The sequence below is a fragment of the Pararge aegeria genome, chromosome 23 (assembly GCF_905163445.1).
Source record: "Pararge aegeria chromosome 23, ilParAegt1.1, whole genome shotgun sequence".
Taxonomy (NCBI): Eukaryota; Metazoa; Arthropoda; class Insecta; order Lepidoptera; family Nymphalidae; genus Pararge; species Pararge aegeria.
The window spans coordinates 9,796,818-9,810,904 of NC_053202.1; the positions used below are offsets into that span (position 1 = coordinate 9,796,818).

General features: G+C 38.3%; 1 protein-coding gene across 3 annotated transcripts in view; it reads right to left on the minus strand.

Moving 5' to 3' along the window:
• Positions 1-14,087, minus strand: part of LOC120634208 (lateral signaling target protein 2 homolog) — a 55,967-nt gene that overhangs the window by 16,964 nt on the left and 24,916 nt on the right. For all 3 annotated transcript variants that reach the window (XM_039904675.1, XM_039904676.1, XM_039904673.1), the window contains exon 2: positions 11,727-11,867. In XM_039904675.1, coding sequence (XP_039760609.1) covers positions 11,727-11,867 — 141 coding nt within the window. The remainder of the gene's footprint in view (positions 1-11,726; positions 11,868-14,087) is intronic.

Genomic DNA, 14,087 nt, shown 5'->3' on the forward strand with positions numbered 1-14,087 from the left:
TACAAAAAAAGTGTATTCTTTCATTCATTCATTCATTCATTCATTTGAGCAAATCACAAACGAATCTATAAAGTTTCATTGCCGATATGCTCAACGGTTCTCTAATAATAGAGTTTAAAATGCCAATGTTCATAAAAATTAATATTCCGTTCATAGGTTAGTGTTCTCGCAAGCTGTGATACCGAGCACACGCCATAAGTAGGTGAAAAACATAATCTACCTCACCACATAGATCACAATTGGGAGAATCAACTTTTCTCATCAGGGGGCGTTCATCATAAATTACGTGAGATGTTTAAGGGTCTGAGGGGGTCGAGTCAAATATCATCTAATCTTACGTTGGAGAGAGAGGGGGTCTCGGCAAATATCACGCAATTTTTTAGTGATTGAAACAAAAAAAATTATACCATTTCGGTCCATTGGTCTTTTTTTTCAATAACAATCCAACGCGTTTTACGTAAGAGACACATTTTGAAAAATCTCACGTGACATTGGGGGATGGGGGAGCGTGTTGAATAAAATGTCACGACATCTCACCGGGGGGGGGGGGGGGGGAGAGAGTGAGGGACAGAAAATTAACGTCCTCCTCACGTCCTTTATGGGACGCCCCTTAGATGTTTGAACTTGACTAAAGGCATGTGCCCAGATCTAAGTCTAAATTCTAGAACTAACTTATTCCTACTTATGTTACTATTAAATAAACCTGGGTATATGAGGAGGCTCAGACCGAATGGACGTCACTTTGCGAGAGTCCGTGATACACAATGAACATGTATAGTTTTTGCAATTCTACTATAAGTCATACGTAATTACAATCCCTTGACTACAATCTCACCTGGTGGTAAGCGACTCTAAGATGGTAAAAGGCTCACCTCATAGTTGTAACTAGGCTGACGCCTCTCACGAGACCAGACAAAATTCGAAATTAAAAATTTCTGCCCAGAAGGTGATCGAACCCTGGACCTCCATGATTACAAAAGCGCTAGCTAGATCATCAAAGTCTAGGTACTCTACGGTAACGCACAATCAGAGATGTCTTGACCCCCCCCAGAAATCGAAACCAGGACCTCCCACTTAAAGACCACAAGCTTACACCGCTGCACTAGAGAGGTCGGCAATTAGTTATATGGGTCATCTAATAAATCAGTTCGTGTATTGGGTTCATATTATTTATCTCATGGAGGGCATTGTCCACACGTGGTTTATTTTACTAGTGGCAATAGGGTTGCCAATTAGCTGGGACATCAGGGACAGTCCCGAAATTGTATAGTAGGTCCGGTAATTGTAACGTAGGTCCCGGAATTGGAGTTAAGGTACCGGAATTGGAGGCAAGGTCCCGAAATTGGAGGCAAGGTTCCGGAATTGGAGGAAAGGTCCCGGAATTGAAGGGAAGGTCCCGGAATTGTGGGGTAGGTTACCGTCATTCATATTGAGTTATATAATAGTCGAGTATTTTTTTAGAGGGTGTAGTTTATAACATGCATCGCTATTGCCAAGAGGGTTGCCAGGGGGCTGGGAAATCTGGGAGTACCTACCAGAGGAATTGAACAACGCATCCCGGACATAATAATCATCAATTTAAAACGGGAATGCCAAATGGTTAGTACAATACAAAGTTAAATATTAGTCAAATTAGCCTAACAAAATAGTTTATATAAAACCCTTCTGGCATGCCCGAATGGAAAGCACGTGTACCATGCAGCAATGGCACAGGTACTGACAATCAATCCTGGCAACAAGTGCCCTCAGAAGGCCGCTGGAACTAGCCCGAACCGCGCGCCAAGGATGTACACCGTTTTCGCATGATCGTGTACAAAAATCTATATTTACTTCGGCAAACATCGCTGACGCGCTGTAAGACCGAAGCAATCCCATCAGCATCCTGAACGCATACTGTAAGCGAAGGGCACTCTGTACTGTGTATGCTATGATAAGGCACTAAAATTATTGACAAATGGAAGAACAAAAACACCTCCCAATTTATTTAGTTAAACTACGTTAGGATAGTATACAGTTATTTTTTAATATCAAAAAACTGAAATGTCCCGGAAAATATATTGAGAATGCGACCCTTACTAGCAACAATGTTGCAATCTTCACGAGGTCTTTTTATCACAACACACTCGTAATATAAAATGTATTATGCAAAGATGCATATTGTTGTCATTTATAGGTATTATGTCATATAATGCTATACTCACTATAAACATAATATTATTGTGTTGGCAAGAGACAAATCTTAGGGTGGAAACATACTTGTAACACGCGCGTCGCGATACTTACGTCGAGCTTCCACCAAGGCTGGCGAGAAGAGATAGACGATGACAAGCAAAAGTGAGCGATCAATGATAAAATATACTAATATACACCCTGGACAACTGTGTTTCCTGCCACGTATAATTTGAGTACCTTCAAGGCTAGAGTGAATAGGCTTTTTCTAGGCAAGCGTGCTCCAACCTAGACGTCCTCATCATTGCTTTCTAATGGGCATGATTGCCGTCAAGCACTGGCCTATCGTTAAAAAAAATAATAATAATGAAAACAAAAGTTTATAAAGAAAAACAAGGTTCGTTATTATTCAAATTTTTGTTTTAAAGAAATAATTGGACCAAGGAAATGGCCGACCTGATGCAAAGTGGAAAATCAACGCTTATAAAAAGAGCAACTCTTCGCAGGGCATGCATGAAACAAGTCCTGCAAGTCCAGTGACGTGCATAGCCCGTGAACCCAGGGTTAGCACAAGGTGTTTAGCACAAACATAAAGTAAAATTAAAATTTAGATTTTAGGTATGTCAGTTTTTAATCAAATTACTTAACGAAAGTTACATTTTTGATTGATAATCTTCTTTCTTAATACTATCGTCTATCTACTGCGGATTTAATAAAAGTACATACCCTGATTTACGTCACAAAATTATGACACACCATTCGGCAGCATTTTCTAAGCACACTGATGATGATAATATTTTTTTCCAACATATCATGTTTTTAGCGGCTTTATGAAAATTATTAAGATCACAATATCCTTTATCATTCCACACTTTACGTATATTGGGCAATAAAACCCAAGGAAAGCAAAATAGTCGATTGGTTTGTACAAAGACACTTAGCCAAGAATAGTTTTCGTAATATATATTACTAGCTGTTGCCCGCGACTTCGTCTGCGTCTGATTTTGTTTTTTGATGTGCCATTAAATAAGTTGTAGTTCTAAAAAAAATTAAACTATTCAGTATCACTAAGCCTTAAATTAGGTTTGCTGCTGTCCGCTAAGGAGTTCTGTCCTCTATCTCCAACCACAGTTTGGGCAAAATTAAACACATATTACAACGTCTGTAGTACAAAAATAATTATTTAAATCGGTTATAATTTGTCGGAGTTATGTTGTAAAATCGTCAAACACTTTCATCCACTCTCCCAAAGGAGAGCTAAGCATAATGTCGGAATAAAAAGTTTCCTATATTACTATTAACACTTCCGAGAATATGTGTACAAAGTTTCATGAGGATCGGTTAAGTAGTTTTTGCGTGAAAGCGTAACAAACAAACTTACATTGACATTTATAATATTAGTAGGATAGGATAGGATAGGATACGATAGGAAGGATAGTAGGATAGGGTAGGATGTAAGTCACAAAAAGTCTTTTTTTAAATAAATAAAATATTTAAATTTATAACTATCCGTGCAATGCCGGGGTAGGTCGCTATTATGTAGATATATAAAACTTAAAGAAGTAAAAACTAAGACCGTATCTATATGTTAATAAAATAATGTAATATCGCTTAATAAACTGGCAAGTATAAACAGATGAAGTTTGAAGTGTTGTGTGTTAACGATTTTAATTTAAAATTGTCTCAGCACGCACGCGGTGTTCCACCAGCCATGTTTCATTACTTTAAGCCGCCCACATCAACAACTAACCACGCTTGAGCAATGTCAACTTGCTAAAGTATCACAGCCGAATCCACTTGACCTGTGGAACATGCTCACAGCCCTTAACCAAGCAGAAAGGAACCGATGATCTTAAAAGTTACAACACCGAAATAGATTTTATTTAATGAAAGGTTAGAACACAAAATTGTTTTTGTTGTTTTTATGGCTTGCAAGTCACCTTGCAAATAAGAAAAACTGAATCAAAATCAATTCATCCGTTTCGCAGTAACGATGCCTTGGTGACATACATGAAAAACATACGTAGGTACCTACCACCTCTCTTGTTGCGTCGGTGGGTGGGTCGATGTCCTTAAATTTTACTGCTTATTTTTGTTATTTTAGAAAAGCGGTAGGTACTTACCTAGCACCTACTTCCAATAATAAAGTTATTTCTCCATCAAGTACAAACACGCAGCCAAAATGTTCGGAAGATAAATATATTCATTTCTCTTTGAATACCTATCTAATTAATTTTGAATCAGTTGATCGCTATAGAACTTAATGCATTGAAGCGCTATATGATGGTGATATTTAATAACATGGACATCATATTTACATTCTCCGTGGAAAAATACATGGTCATACCAATTTTTATGACAATCGGTTGAACGGGGCGGAAGTCGATACTTGACAGCGCCGCCTGGTGGGGAGTTACATCAATGGACATAGCATGTTCGTTTTCTCCGAGGAAAAATACATGGTCATACCAATTTTTATGACAATCGGTTGAACGGGGCGGAAGTCGATACTTGACAGCGCCGCCTGGTGGGGAGTTACATCAATGGACATAGCATGTTCGTTTTCTCCGTGGAAAAATACATGGTCATACCAATTTTTATGACAATCGGTTGAACGGGGCGGAAGTCGATACTTGACAGCGCCGCCTGGTGGGGAGTTACATCAATGGACATAGCATGTTCGTTTTCTCCGTGGAAAAATACATGGTCATACCAATTTTTATGACAATCGGTTGAACGGGGCGGAAGTCGATACTTGACAGCGCCGCCTGGTGGGGAGTTACATCAATGGACATAGCATGTTCGTTTTCTACGTGAAAAAATACATAAGCATACCAATTTTCATAATGATCGGTCAAATTTATTTCGAGTTTATCGATGACATATATACAAACATCCTCTTTTATATATATAGATTAAACATACGTGTTACTTTATCAACTTTTTTTTTTGGATATTTGTATCATTGGTACACACCTTCCTTTGCGAATGATTTCTAATTTTACGATATAGGGATAGAAAACTTTAATGGTCCTATCTGAAGGCTCTGTAAGACCCTGAGGGTAGGGTATGCACTGCTTATTTGCATATATGCAATGCACACCACTGCCTGCAACGTCAATCATGTCCCAATTTCACACCCAAGAGACAAATCTTAAGGTGGAAACATACTTGTAACACGCGAGTCGAGACGCTTAGGCCGGACCTTCAGACCGGAACAAAGCATTGCGACAATGCTGCTTAGGGGCAGTAAAGCTGTCACAAAAAGCTTTACAACTACATAAAATAATTCGCCTTCCTGGGAGCATGCAAGATCTGTTACTTGTTATAGCGCAACGAAATTAATGAACGCTGCAAACAGAATGCAATCACTTCGTAACTTATACTTATAACCAAATGCATTGAAGCCTGACTGATGAAACGGTGCGAGTTGCTTGCAACGTGGCCATATTTTGAATTGTAGATTAATTTTAGTGATTCAGATGTAGTAGGTAGCTGGAGGATTTCACCTGTCTCAAAAGACTTCGAGTGACGCCCACCCATTTATTTTTTGTTTTGTTTGACGTGGTGGAAAAGCTTTATTGCAGTGACGACCTCCCTGTGGTGACCACTGTGGTCTTAGAAGTGGCAGGTCCCGGATTGAATACTGAGTTTTCTCTCGTCTAGTCCTGGTAGATACAATACCATTGACAAAGAGATTCCGCAAAGCGACGTAGCGTAGTGGTACGATGCCGAGTAACTGATTAGGGGTGTATAGGGCAGACCCGGGCAAGAAGCATAGAGCGGGTAAGAAGAATAACCGATTTTTCCAAAAATCTGTTGCCCTTTCTTCCATATCTTGCACGTGCGACCGGCAACGCCATGAAAGTTCAATAAAAACAATTCGTGATTGCGTTTGTTGTGTCCTTACAGAGATAAAAAAAAGATATGCAATGATATTTTACGATTTCTGTGAAGGTTTGTACATAAGCATTTTGTTATTATCATTATTATTATTACAATTATTATTAAGAGTCATCATCATCATATCAGCCAACAGAGGTCGACTGCTGGACATAGGTATTTTGTAGGGCGTTCCAAATACCACGGTTTTGAGCCACTTGCGTCCAGCGGCTTGATGTCGTCTGTCCACCTAGTTGGGGGTCGACCAACGCTGCGCTTACCAGTGCTATTATATTAACAAAACAATAACAAAAACATAAAGGAGAAACTTAAGACAATTTAAATAACTTAAGACATTTTTCTTTCAAACTAATAAATAGCTGGAACATCCTGTGTAAAGTTTACTCAAACAATAAAGTGCGATATGTGGAACTGGTTCAAACGCGATCATTATTTTTTTTTTTTTGAACTACCCGTCAAATTTTGTATGTAGCTTTAAAATACTTTACCTACTTATAATTCCGAACGCTGAACGATGAATACCGGTGTACGGATAAACCCGATTGGGTTTTTGTTACGCCGTATTATGTTAACATAAAAATGAAATATATTTTTCATTAAATAAATAATATTGCAATTATATATTAACTATAATAATATATCAATAAAAAAATGTAAAAAACCCCAGACAGTTTATACCATAATGTAATTTACAAATCAAGTTATGTTTATTTTTATATATATACAACGACGATGCACATATCTTCATTTAGCCCCAAAGTAAGCGTAGCTTGTGTTATGGGTACTAAGATGACTGATGTATATTTTAATGATTAATATACATAAATACTCACTTAAAATATACAAATAAACACCCCAACGCTGAAAACCTTTCATGATCATCACACAAAAAATTTCCAGTTTGATGCTAATATTGAGTTGTGAAAAAAGAAATGTGACATTACATTAAACATAGCTACGCACACTCCCGACTTATTAATAAAAATAAAAAAAATAAAACCATTCACGCCTTGATGTTAGATATGAGAATTATAACTTGAACCGCTTTAAGCGATGGACGGAAGTAAGGTAATAGCTTTAGTTTTTAACTTCACATTGAAGGTTAATTGAATAAAGTTTTAATTTGATCATTTGCCAGGAATTTTTTAATTAATTTTTAAATCTATCAATTAAATTCCTCATACAAAATCGAATGTAATGTTATTTTTTCAAAACACATGTTTCCTGGTAATCTGCCATGGAAAGACGCCAAATAGGTCATCTATAAATTGTTTTAAAACACACAAAGCCTAAAATACTAGGTATAATGTCAACTATCGATTACGTCAAAAAATCTAAATACGAATATTTCAAAGTGCATTGACACCTAAGACGCAGAGCAGGCAAGTTTAAGAATAAAAAATAAAAATAAAATCATTATCAAGAGGGCATTCCCCGTATTCAGAGGGTATCGCCCCAAAACATTATTTGGCAGAATATTCAAATTACCAACATGAGCGTCTTAAAATCTTCAAGATTTCAACTCTGTTTCTTACGGTTCATGAGATACAGCGCTGACAGAAAAACGGATGGACGGACGGATGGACTTATCTATATATATTAAAGAAAGTTGTGTTAGTTACACCATTTATAACTCAAGAACGGCTGGACCAATTATTATGATATTTGATTTGTTGGATTCCTAATAAGCATTAAAATATAACATCCATAAAAAAAAAAAGAAACCGCGGTACGAAGTTCGAAGAGACAGCTTGTCTCTAATATTTTTTTTCATAAGGTATAGAGAACTAGATGTAGCCCGCGAGTCCGTCAGCATTTATTTTGAAATCCTACAGGAACCTTTTGTCCCGGGATAAAATTTACCATTTCGTGTTCCTTGCATGTCCAACAAAGTGTTGCTCTGTTTTTAGGCAGCGGTTTTCCACTTACCATCTGCTTGGTCAATCAATTATTAATAAAAAAAAAATCTCGCAGGCTTATATATATAATATACGATTTGCACATTCGCAAACGTGGAGTCGCCTTCACGTATCGAAACGTTACCGACATAGCAAAATGGACCTAATGACTCGCGTCGTACAGCTGCAAATTCTGTTTTAAATTCAAATTCTGGCTTTTATTTAACAAACGTGTTGCCGAATTATCTGGTGAATTTTTGACAATTTCCAGCTTTAAAGCAATAGTGATAAGTTACATTTTGATCTGACTTTACAGCGTATTGGTAGTCGAAAACGTCTACGATTGCAAGCGTACTAATTTTGTGCAAGGTGTACAGATTCCGATTGAAATGAAAAAAGTTTATTGATACAGATAGTAAAATTTCTTTAAAGAATATCTAATGTATGTAACATTAGGAATTTTTATGAAGTTATACTAGTTTTCTTTCGAACAGGTCTACTTAAAATAAATTAATTTTGAATTTCAATTTGAATTTTTGGCGCTAAAGCGCCAAAAAGCGAAAAAATGGTGAGATTAAATTTTTAAGATGCGCGCGCACACCGTCATAAAAAACCGACACCATGAAGCTAGCTATAGTCAACATTTAATTTTCCTAAAAAAGGTTTGACAGTTGACTTTGAATAAGTCAAACAATACCTTTTTTCTATTGTAATTGTCGTTTTCTCTACACACGTAGTTTAAGTCACCTTAATCTATTATTTTTGAAAAGATCTTGTTACGCCAAAGAACTACACACACGGTTTTTTTTTATCTGTATTTATATTGATTACGATTTCGTATCTAAACCTATGACTAACTGCTTTTGTAATCGGCTTTGTTCTAATTGACAACTTCCTTTATCGCGATAAGCGTTCAATTATTATGATTAATCGCGTGGCTACAGACGATATGCAATTATTACAATGCCTTATTAGTTAGATCGCGACTCAGTAGGTACCTAGGTATTCGAGACGCCGCAAATAGTGGAATATTTTTTATCTATGCCAAATTATCCCATACAAATAATATGAACTATTAAGTATAGCTTATTGGGTAAGGCTTCGACTACTCTTTAGGGGGCCGGAATTCGAGCCCCAAGCATGCACCTTATAACTTTTCGGAGTAATGTGCGTTTCAATGAAATATCACTTGCTGTAACGGTGAAGTAAAACATGTTGAGGAAACCTGCATGCCTGAGAGCTATCCATAATGTTCTCGAGGGCGTTTGAAGGCGAAGCCCACCAATCCGCATTTGGCAAGCGTGGTGAAATACGGCATAAACCCTTCTCTTTCTGGGAGTAGACCCGTGCCCTATAATGGGCCGTCAAAGGGTTGAAGTCCACCAATTCACACTGAGCCAGCGTGGTGGACTATGTCCTTAACCCTTTCCCATTGTGGGAGGAGACCCGTGCCCTTTAGTAGGCCGGCAATAGATTGATATGATGATGATGATGATGATGATGATGATGAATAATATTAACGTGTGTCCGTTTGTTTGTTTGCTGGTTTGTTACCTACGTTCGGCTCAACCATTGAACGGATCTTGATCTAAATCTGGCAGAGAATTAGCTGGCATCCCGAAGATGAACATAGGAAACTTTTTACCCCGGTTAAACTAACAGTTTTTTTTTTTTACCGAAATAAGTCCGAATGCATAATCTCATAATAATAACAGCATATAACCTGCATAAAATAATCGTGAGGAAACCTGCATGCCTGCATTCTCCACAAAGTTCTTTAATATTTGTGAAGTTTACCAATCCCGCACATGACCAATATGGTGGACTGCCTAAGCCATCCTCATGCAGAGGGGAGACCCATGCCCCGTTGTGGGCCGGTAATGGGTTGATCACAGCCCACAACCGGCCCACAACGGGGCATGGGTCTCCCCTCTGCATGAGGATGGCTTAGGCAGTCCACCATATTGGTTATTTACTCCACTCTAGAAGTGTATCGAACAAGCGGTTAGACACTTCAGTTCATTTAGCAGTTGACAGTAATTAGTTTACTTCTAATGTTCCAAACGTTTACCTTAAAATTGGAAAAATCGCAAAAGTTCACGAGCTAGCTACATAACGCGGCCTGGGTGTGAAGTGAGACGTGCGCGGTGCTTTTTCACTGCTTTTAGACACAATGCACTGCATGCAATAATGGCTGAATGAGGGTTCTGTATGTTCTTTGTTCTGTGGGGTTTATAATGATGATGACGAAGTATATTATATACGACCTACAATTTCTGTTTTACTTTTACAACACTTTAATTCCCCTCAATGCCGCAGGCAACTTCCGATGACATTCGTACGAACAATGAGATAACGTCACAAAAGATCGTACTTCTTACTTCGTACATGATATGCTTTGTAACTATCAATTATAGACCACTAGCCGTTTATCAAAAACTTTTGGTAAACTGCGTCAAGTGTTCAATTCACCGATACCCCAATGCCTAAATACGAAAGTCTTTAACGAGTTTGTCCTGCCTGTAATGACATATGGAGCGGAGACGTGGATACTGACAGTCGACCTGATCCACAAATGTAAAGTCAAGTCGCAACGCGCTACGACGTGATCTATGTCGGTAGTCTCTTTTCGGGATAGAATTCGCAACGACGAAACCGGAAGCAGAACCAAGGTCACCGAAGGATAAGCAAGTTAAATGGCCGTTGGGGCAGACGTGTTCTGGAGTGGAGACCGCGAATCGGGAAGCGCAGTGTGGGACGACCTCCAGCCCGCTGGACACATGATGGATGAACCTTAAGGTGTCTGGAAGCGGCTGGATGAGAAAGGCGGAGGACCGTGAGTGGTGGCGCGCTCTTGGAAAGGCCTATGTTCAGCAGTGGACGCTTGTGGGCTGTTGATGATGATACTAGCCGTAGTCCACTTTTTTCAGTTATTTTCAATAACACGCGAATATGATAAGGCGTGTAATTACAGGCACCTGCGGCTTAACACCGAAGCCTCAGGTTGAGGGGCACAGGGCCCAGGGCTGCGCTTTTTAGCACGTGCCCTGTTTATAGGCGACACTTACCATCAGGTGGGCCATCTGTATGGTCCGTCAATTATAACTAAGTGCTGCTTTTTGCGGACTATGCAAATTAAGCTATAATGACAATTGTATATCATAGGACCCCCATAGAGTAACAGCTGCTTCTATCCAATATTTAGAAGAAAAAAAAAACGTTTGTGTACTGGGGACCTACTCATGTAAACGCGTTAGAAGTTATACTTACTTCTTTGGCGTAACAAGATAAAAATCTATTTAAAAATTTTGTCTTTCGCCTTATTCTACGTTTGTAGAAAAAAACGACACTAACAATAGAAAAAAGGTATTTAATACATTTAAAGATTTAGTATAATAATGCATTATTTAGTTAAATAAATTTTATTTAAATATCACAAAAAAAATTTCCTATATAATTAAAGAAATGGACATAATAAACATAAATAAATTTGGAATACTAATAGACTCATTATCGGACAACCAATATTAAAATTTGAGATTTATGTACAATTGAATCAATTTAATCACCGCGATGCGCCCGCAGACTTTGACAATTGAAAGTGTACAGTGTACACTGTCAAACCTTATATCTAACTTCAGGGTGTCGGTTTTTGTGACGGTGTGCGCGCGCATCGTAAAAATTACTCTCATAATTTTTCCCTAACGCGCCAAAAGAAATGAATTTTAAAAAAATGCGTGCATATGTTCTACAGACCTGCGCGTGCCGTAGTTGGTTGACCAGCGTGGAACACCTCTCGGGGTCCTTGCGACCGTCGAAGGAGTCCAACTCCGCTGCTATCATGTTGAGAGCGTCGTCAGCGAAGAAAAACTGCGCGAGCAGAGAACGGTCGTCTCTCTGAAACAAGGAAAACTAACATAAGTAATAGAACCCTTTGGGGTGGTGGTGGCTGTAAGGTTTCCGAGTCCTGTAATGAGCTGGTTATTTATATCATAATCATCATTACCGACGATGACCAGTTATATTCATGCAGCTCTATCACCATATGATTACCAGGAGGAGCAGAAATGAGGAGGGTTTTGGCCGTAATCCACTGGCCAACTGCGGATTGGTAGACTCCACGCGCCTTTAAAAACTAAATGGAGAACTCCCCACGATGTATTCCTTCACCGATCAAGCAAGTGATATGTATCTTATTTCTTTAAATTCACATAAATGCGTAAAATTAAAAGTACCGGCCAGGATTTGAACTCGGTCCCCCTGTTAGAGAGGCTGAAGTCTCATCCACAACGGTCTAGGCTATCACAACCGCTTTACAAAGTTAAAAATATCTTTATTCAAGTAGGCACATCGAAGGCACTTTGGATGTGCACATTACATAAAAAATGTGTCAGCGGTAGTGAGATTACGACGATAATTACATTCGTAAACTAAAGCTCCGAGGATTCCAATCGCGCGTTGGTCTAAATAGAGGCATAACAAAGTTAACCGGGTGTTTTCTTATTGCTATTACGAAAAGGGATTGTTGATTATATACGATCAGCATTAAGTACACGTGGTACAAAAAAGCATATAATTATTTCTTTTACTTTAATTTCAAACTAGTACAGTTTAAAATACCGTGATGAAGTTCAGGGTCTCAAAGGCGCCAACAGTCCGCTCTACTTGCCAAATTCAAGGCCGCATGCAACTCTGCGGCTGTTTACAATACACTAGGTTAGTAAACGATGTTGTAACATGTTCCGTAAAATACTCTAAAGTTGGCCATTATTCCCTCTATTTAAACGATTATGAAACAGTTAGCTTTATTGCCAACACTAAACTACCCAATGTCCTAATAACTTTAATATAATTTTGGACTGAATTTCATAACAACGCTTCTTTTTGGTTTTTTATCCTTTCTGCGCTAAGGATTTACTCAACAGACTGCCGCATTTCAACTGTTCGATGCGTGATATCTTAATGCATTTCAAAAAAATAACATTTTCATTCACGCGCGTTTCAGAAAAAGAACGCCGCCTGCCGCGCCGTTAAAAAAAAATAGTTTTTCGAATCCCCGCGATTATTCTTCATTGACATTAAAGATCATTTTCTAGTGAGCTCTAATAACTGCACTAAATAACTATGTGTTAATATCTCTTATAATAAATAGTTGTTTAAATAACTAACAATAATATAGATTTATTTCTGGTGGCTGTGGCTACATACCCTAGGCCCTACTGACTAAGACGTGCTGCCAAGCAATATAGCGTGCCGGTACGATGTGTGATGCGATGTGCGTGGACGAAATTTATCTTTATAATTGAGATGGTATAAGGTTTTTGCAATCAATAAATAGGTTATCTGTGGGATAAGAAAAACATTATTTCCTTTCCCAGTGGAGAAAAATGTCTCCTGCTTATACTAGCTATGTGGCCTTCTTAAATAATTAATGTATCGAAACATACCATGAGAATAGTAAATCGTTTTTTTTTTTTAATTTAATACGACATACATTCTCGCCACGTGGGACCAACAATTCCCTATTCATTATTAGCTAATACACATGAATACAACTTATATAATATGTGAAAAAAAACATTTCCGACCTGACTACAGACAGTTAAAGCAAACCCACTTTATCACAAACATTTGCCGCTTATCGGAAATTATTATTGTTTGTTACAAATCATAATTACGAGTCATCCCATTAAACACAATGTCAATGACGATAAAAAAATATTACAAGTTATAGAAATATTTTCTTTTATTTTACGTCATGCATCTTATGGCAGACCGAAGTTTAGAAAATAATGGATGATTTATGCTAGACCGTGGCGGAAATGAGCCGTGCCCCGTACGAGGCTCGAACAACACACGGGTCGAAAGTTTCGAACGTACCTGACGCGCCTACAATAAAACTTGGCGCTTAATATGAAATATAGGTTTTTACTCTTTTTTTACGCAAACTTCCCCCATCATGAAAGTTCGAAGCAGTCGGTAGCTACCGCGTCGCAATATGGCCTAGGTAAGGAGATCTTACGTTGCTTGCGAGGTCTGACCAACTTGGTTCTCTTCTGCATTCTAGCTAGGACAATAGCGTTGCCATCCAGCCTATGCAGACCGGTAGCGGAGTGA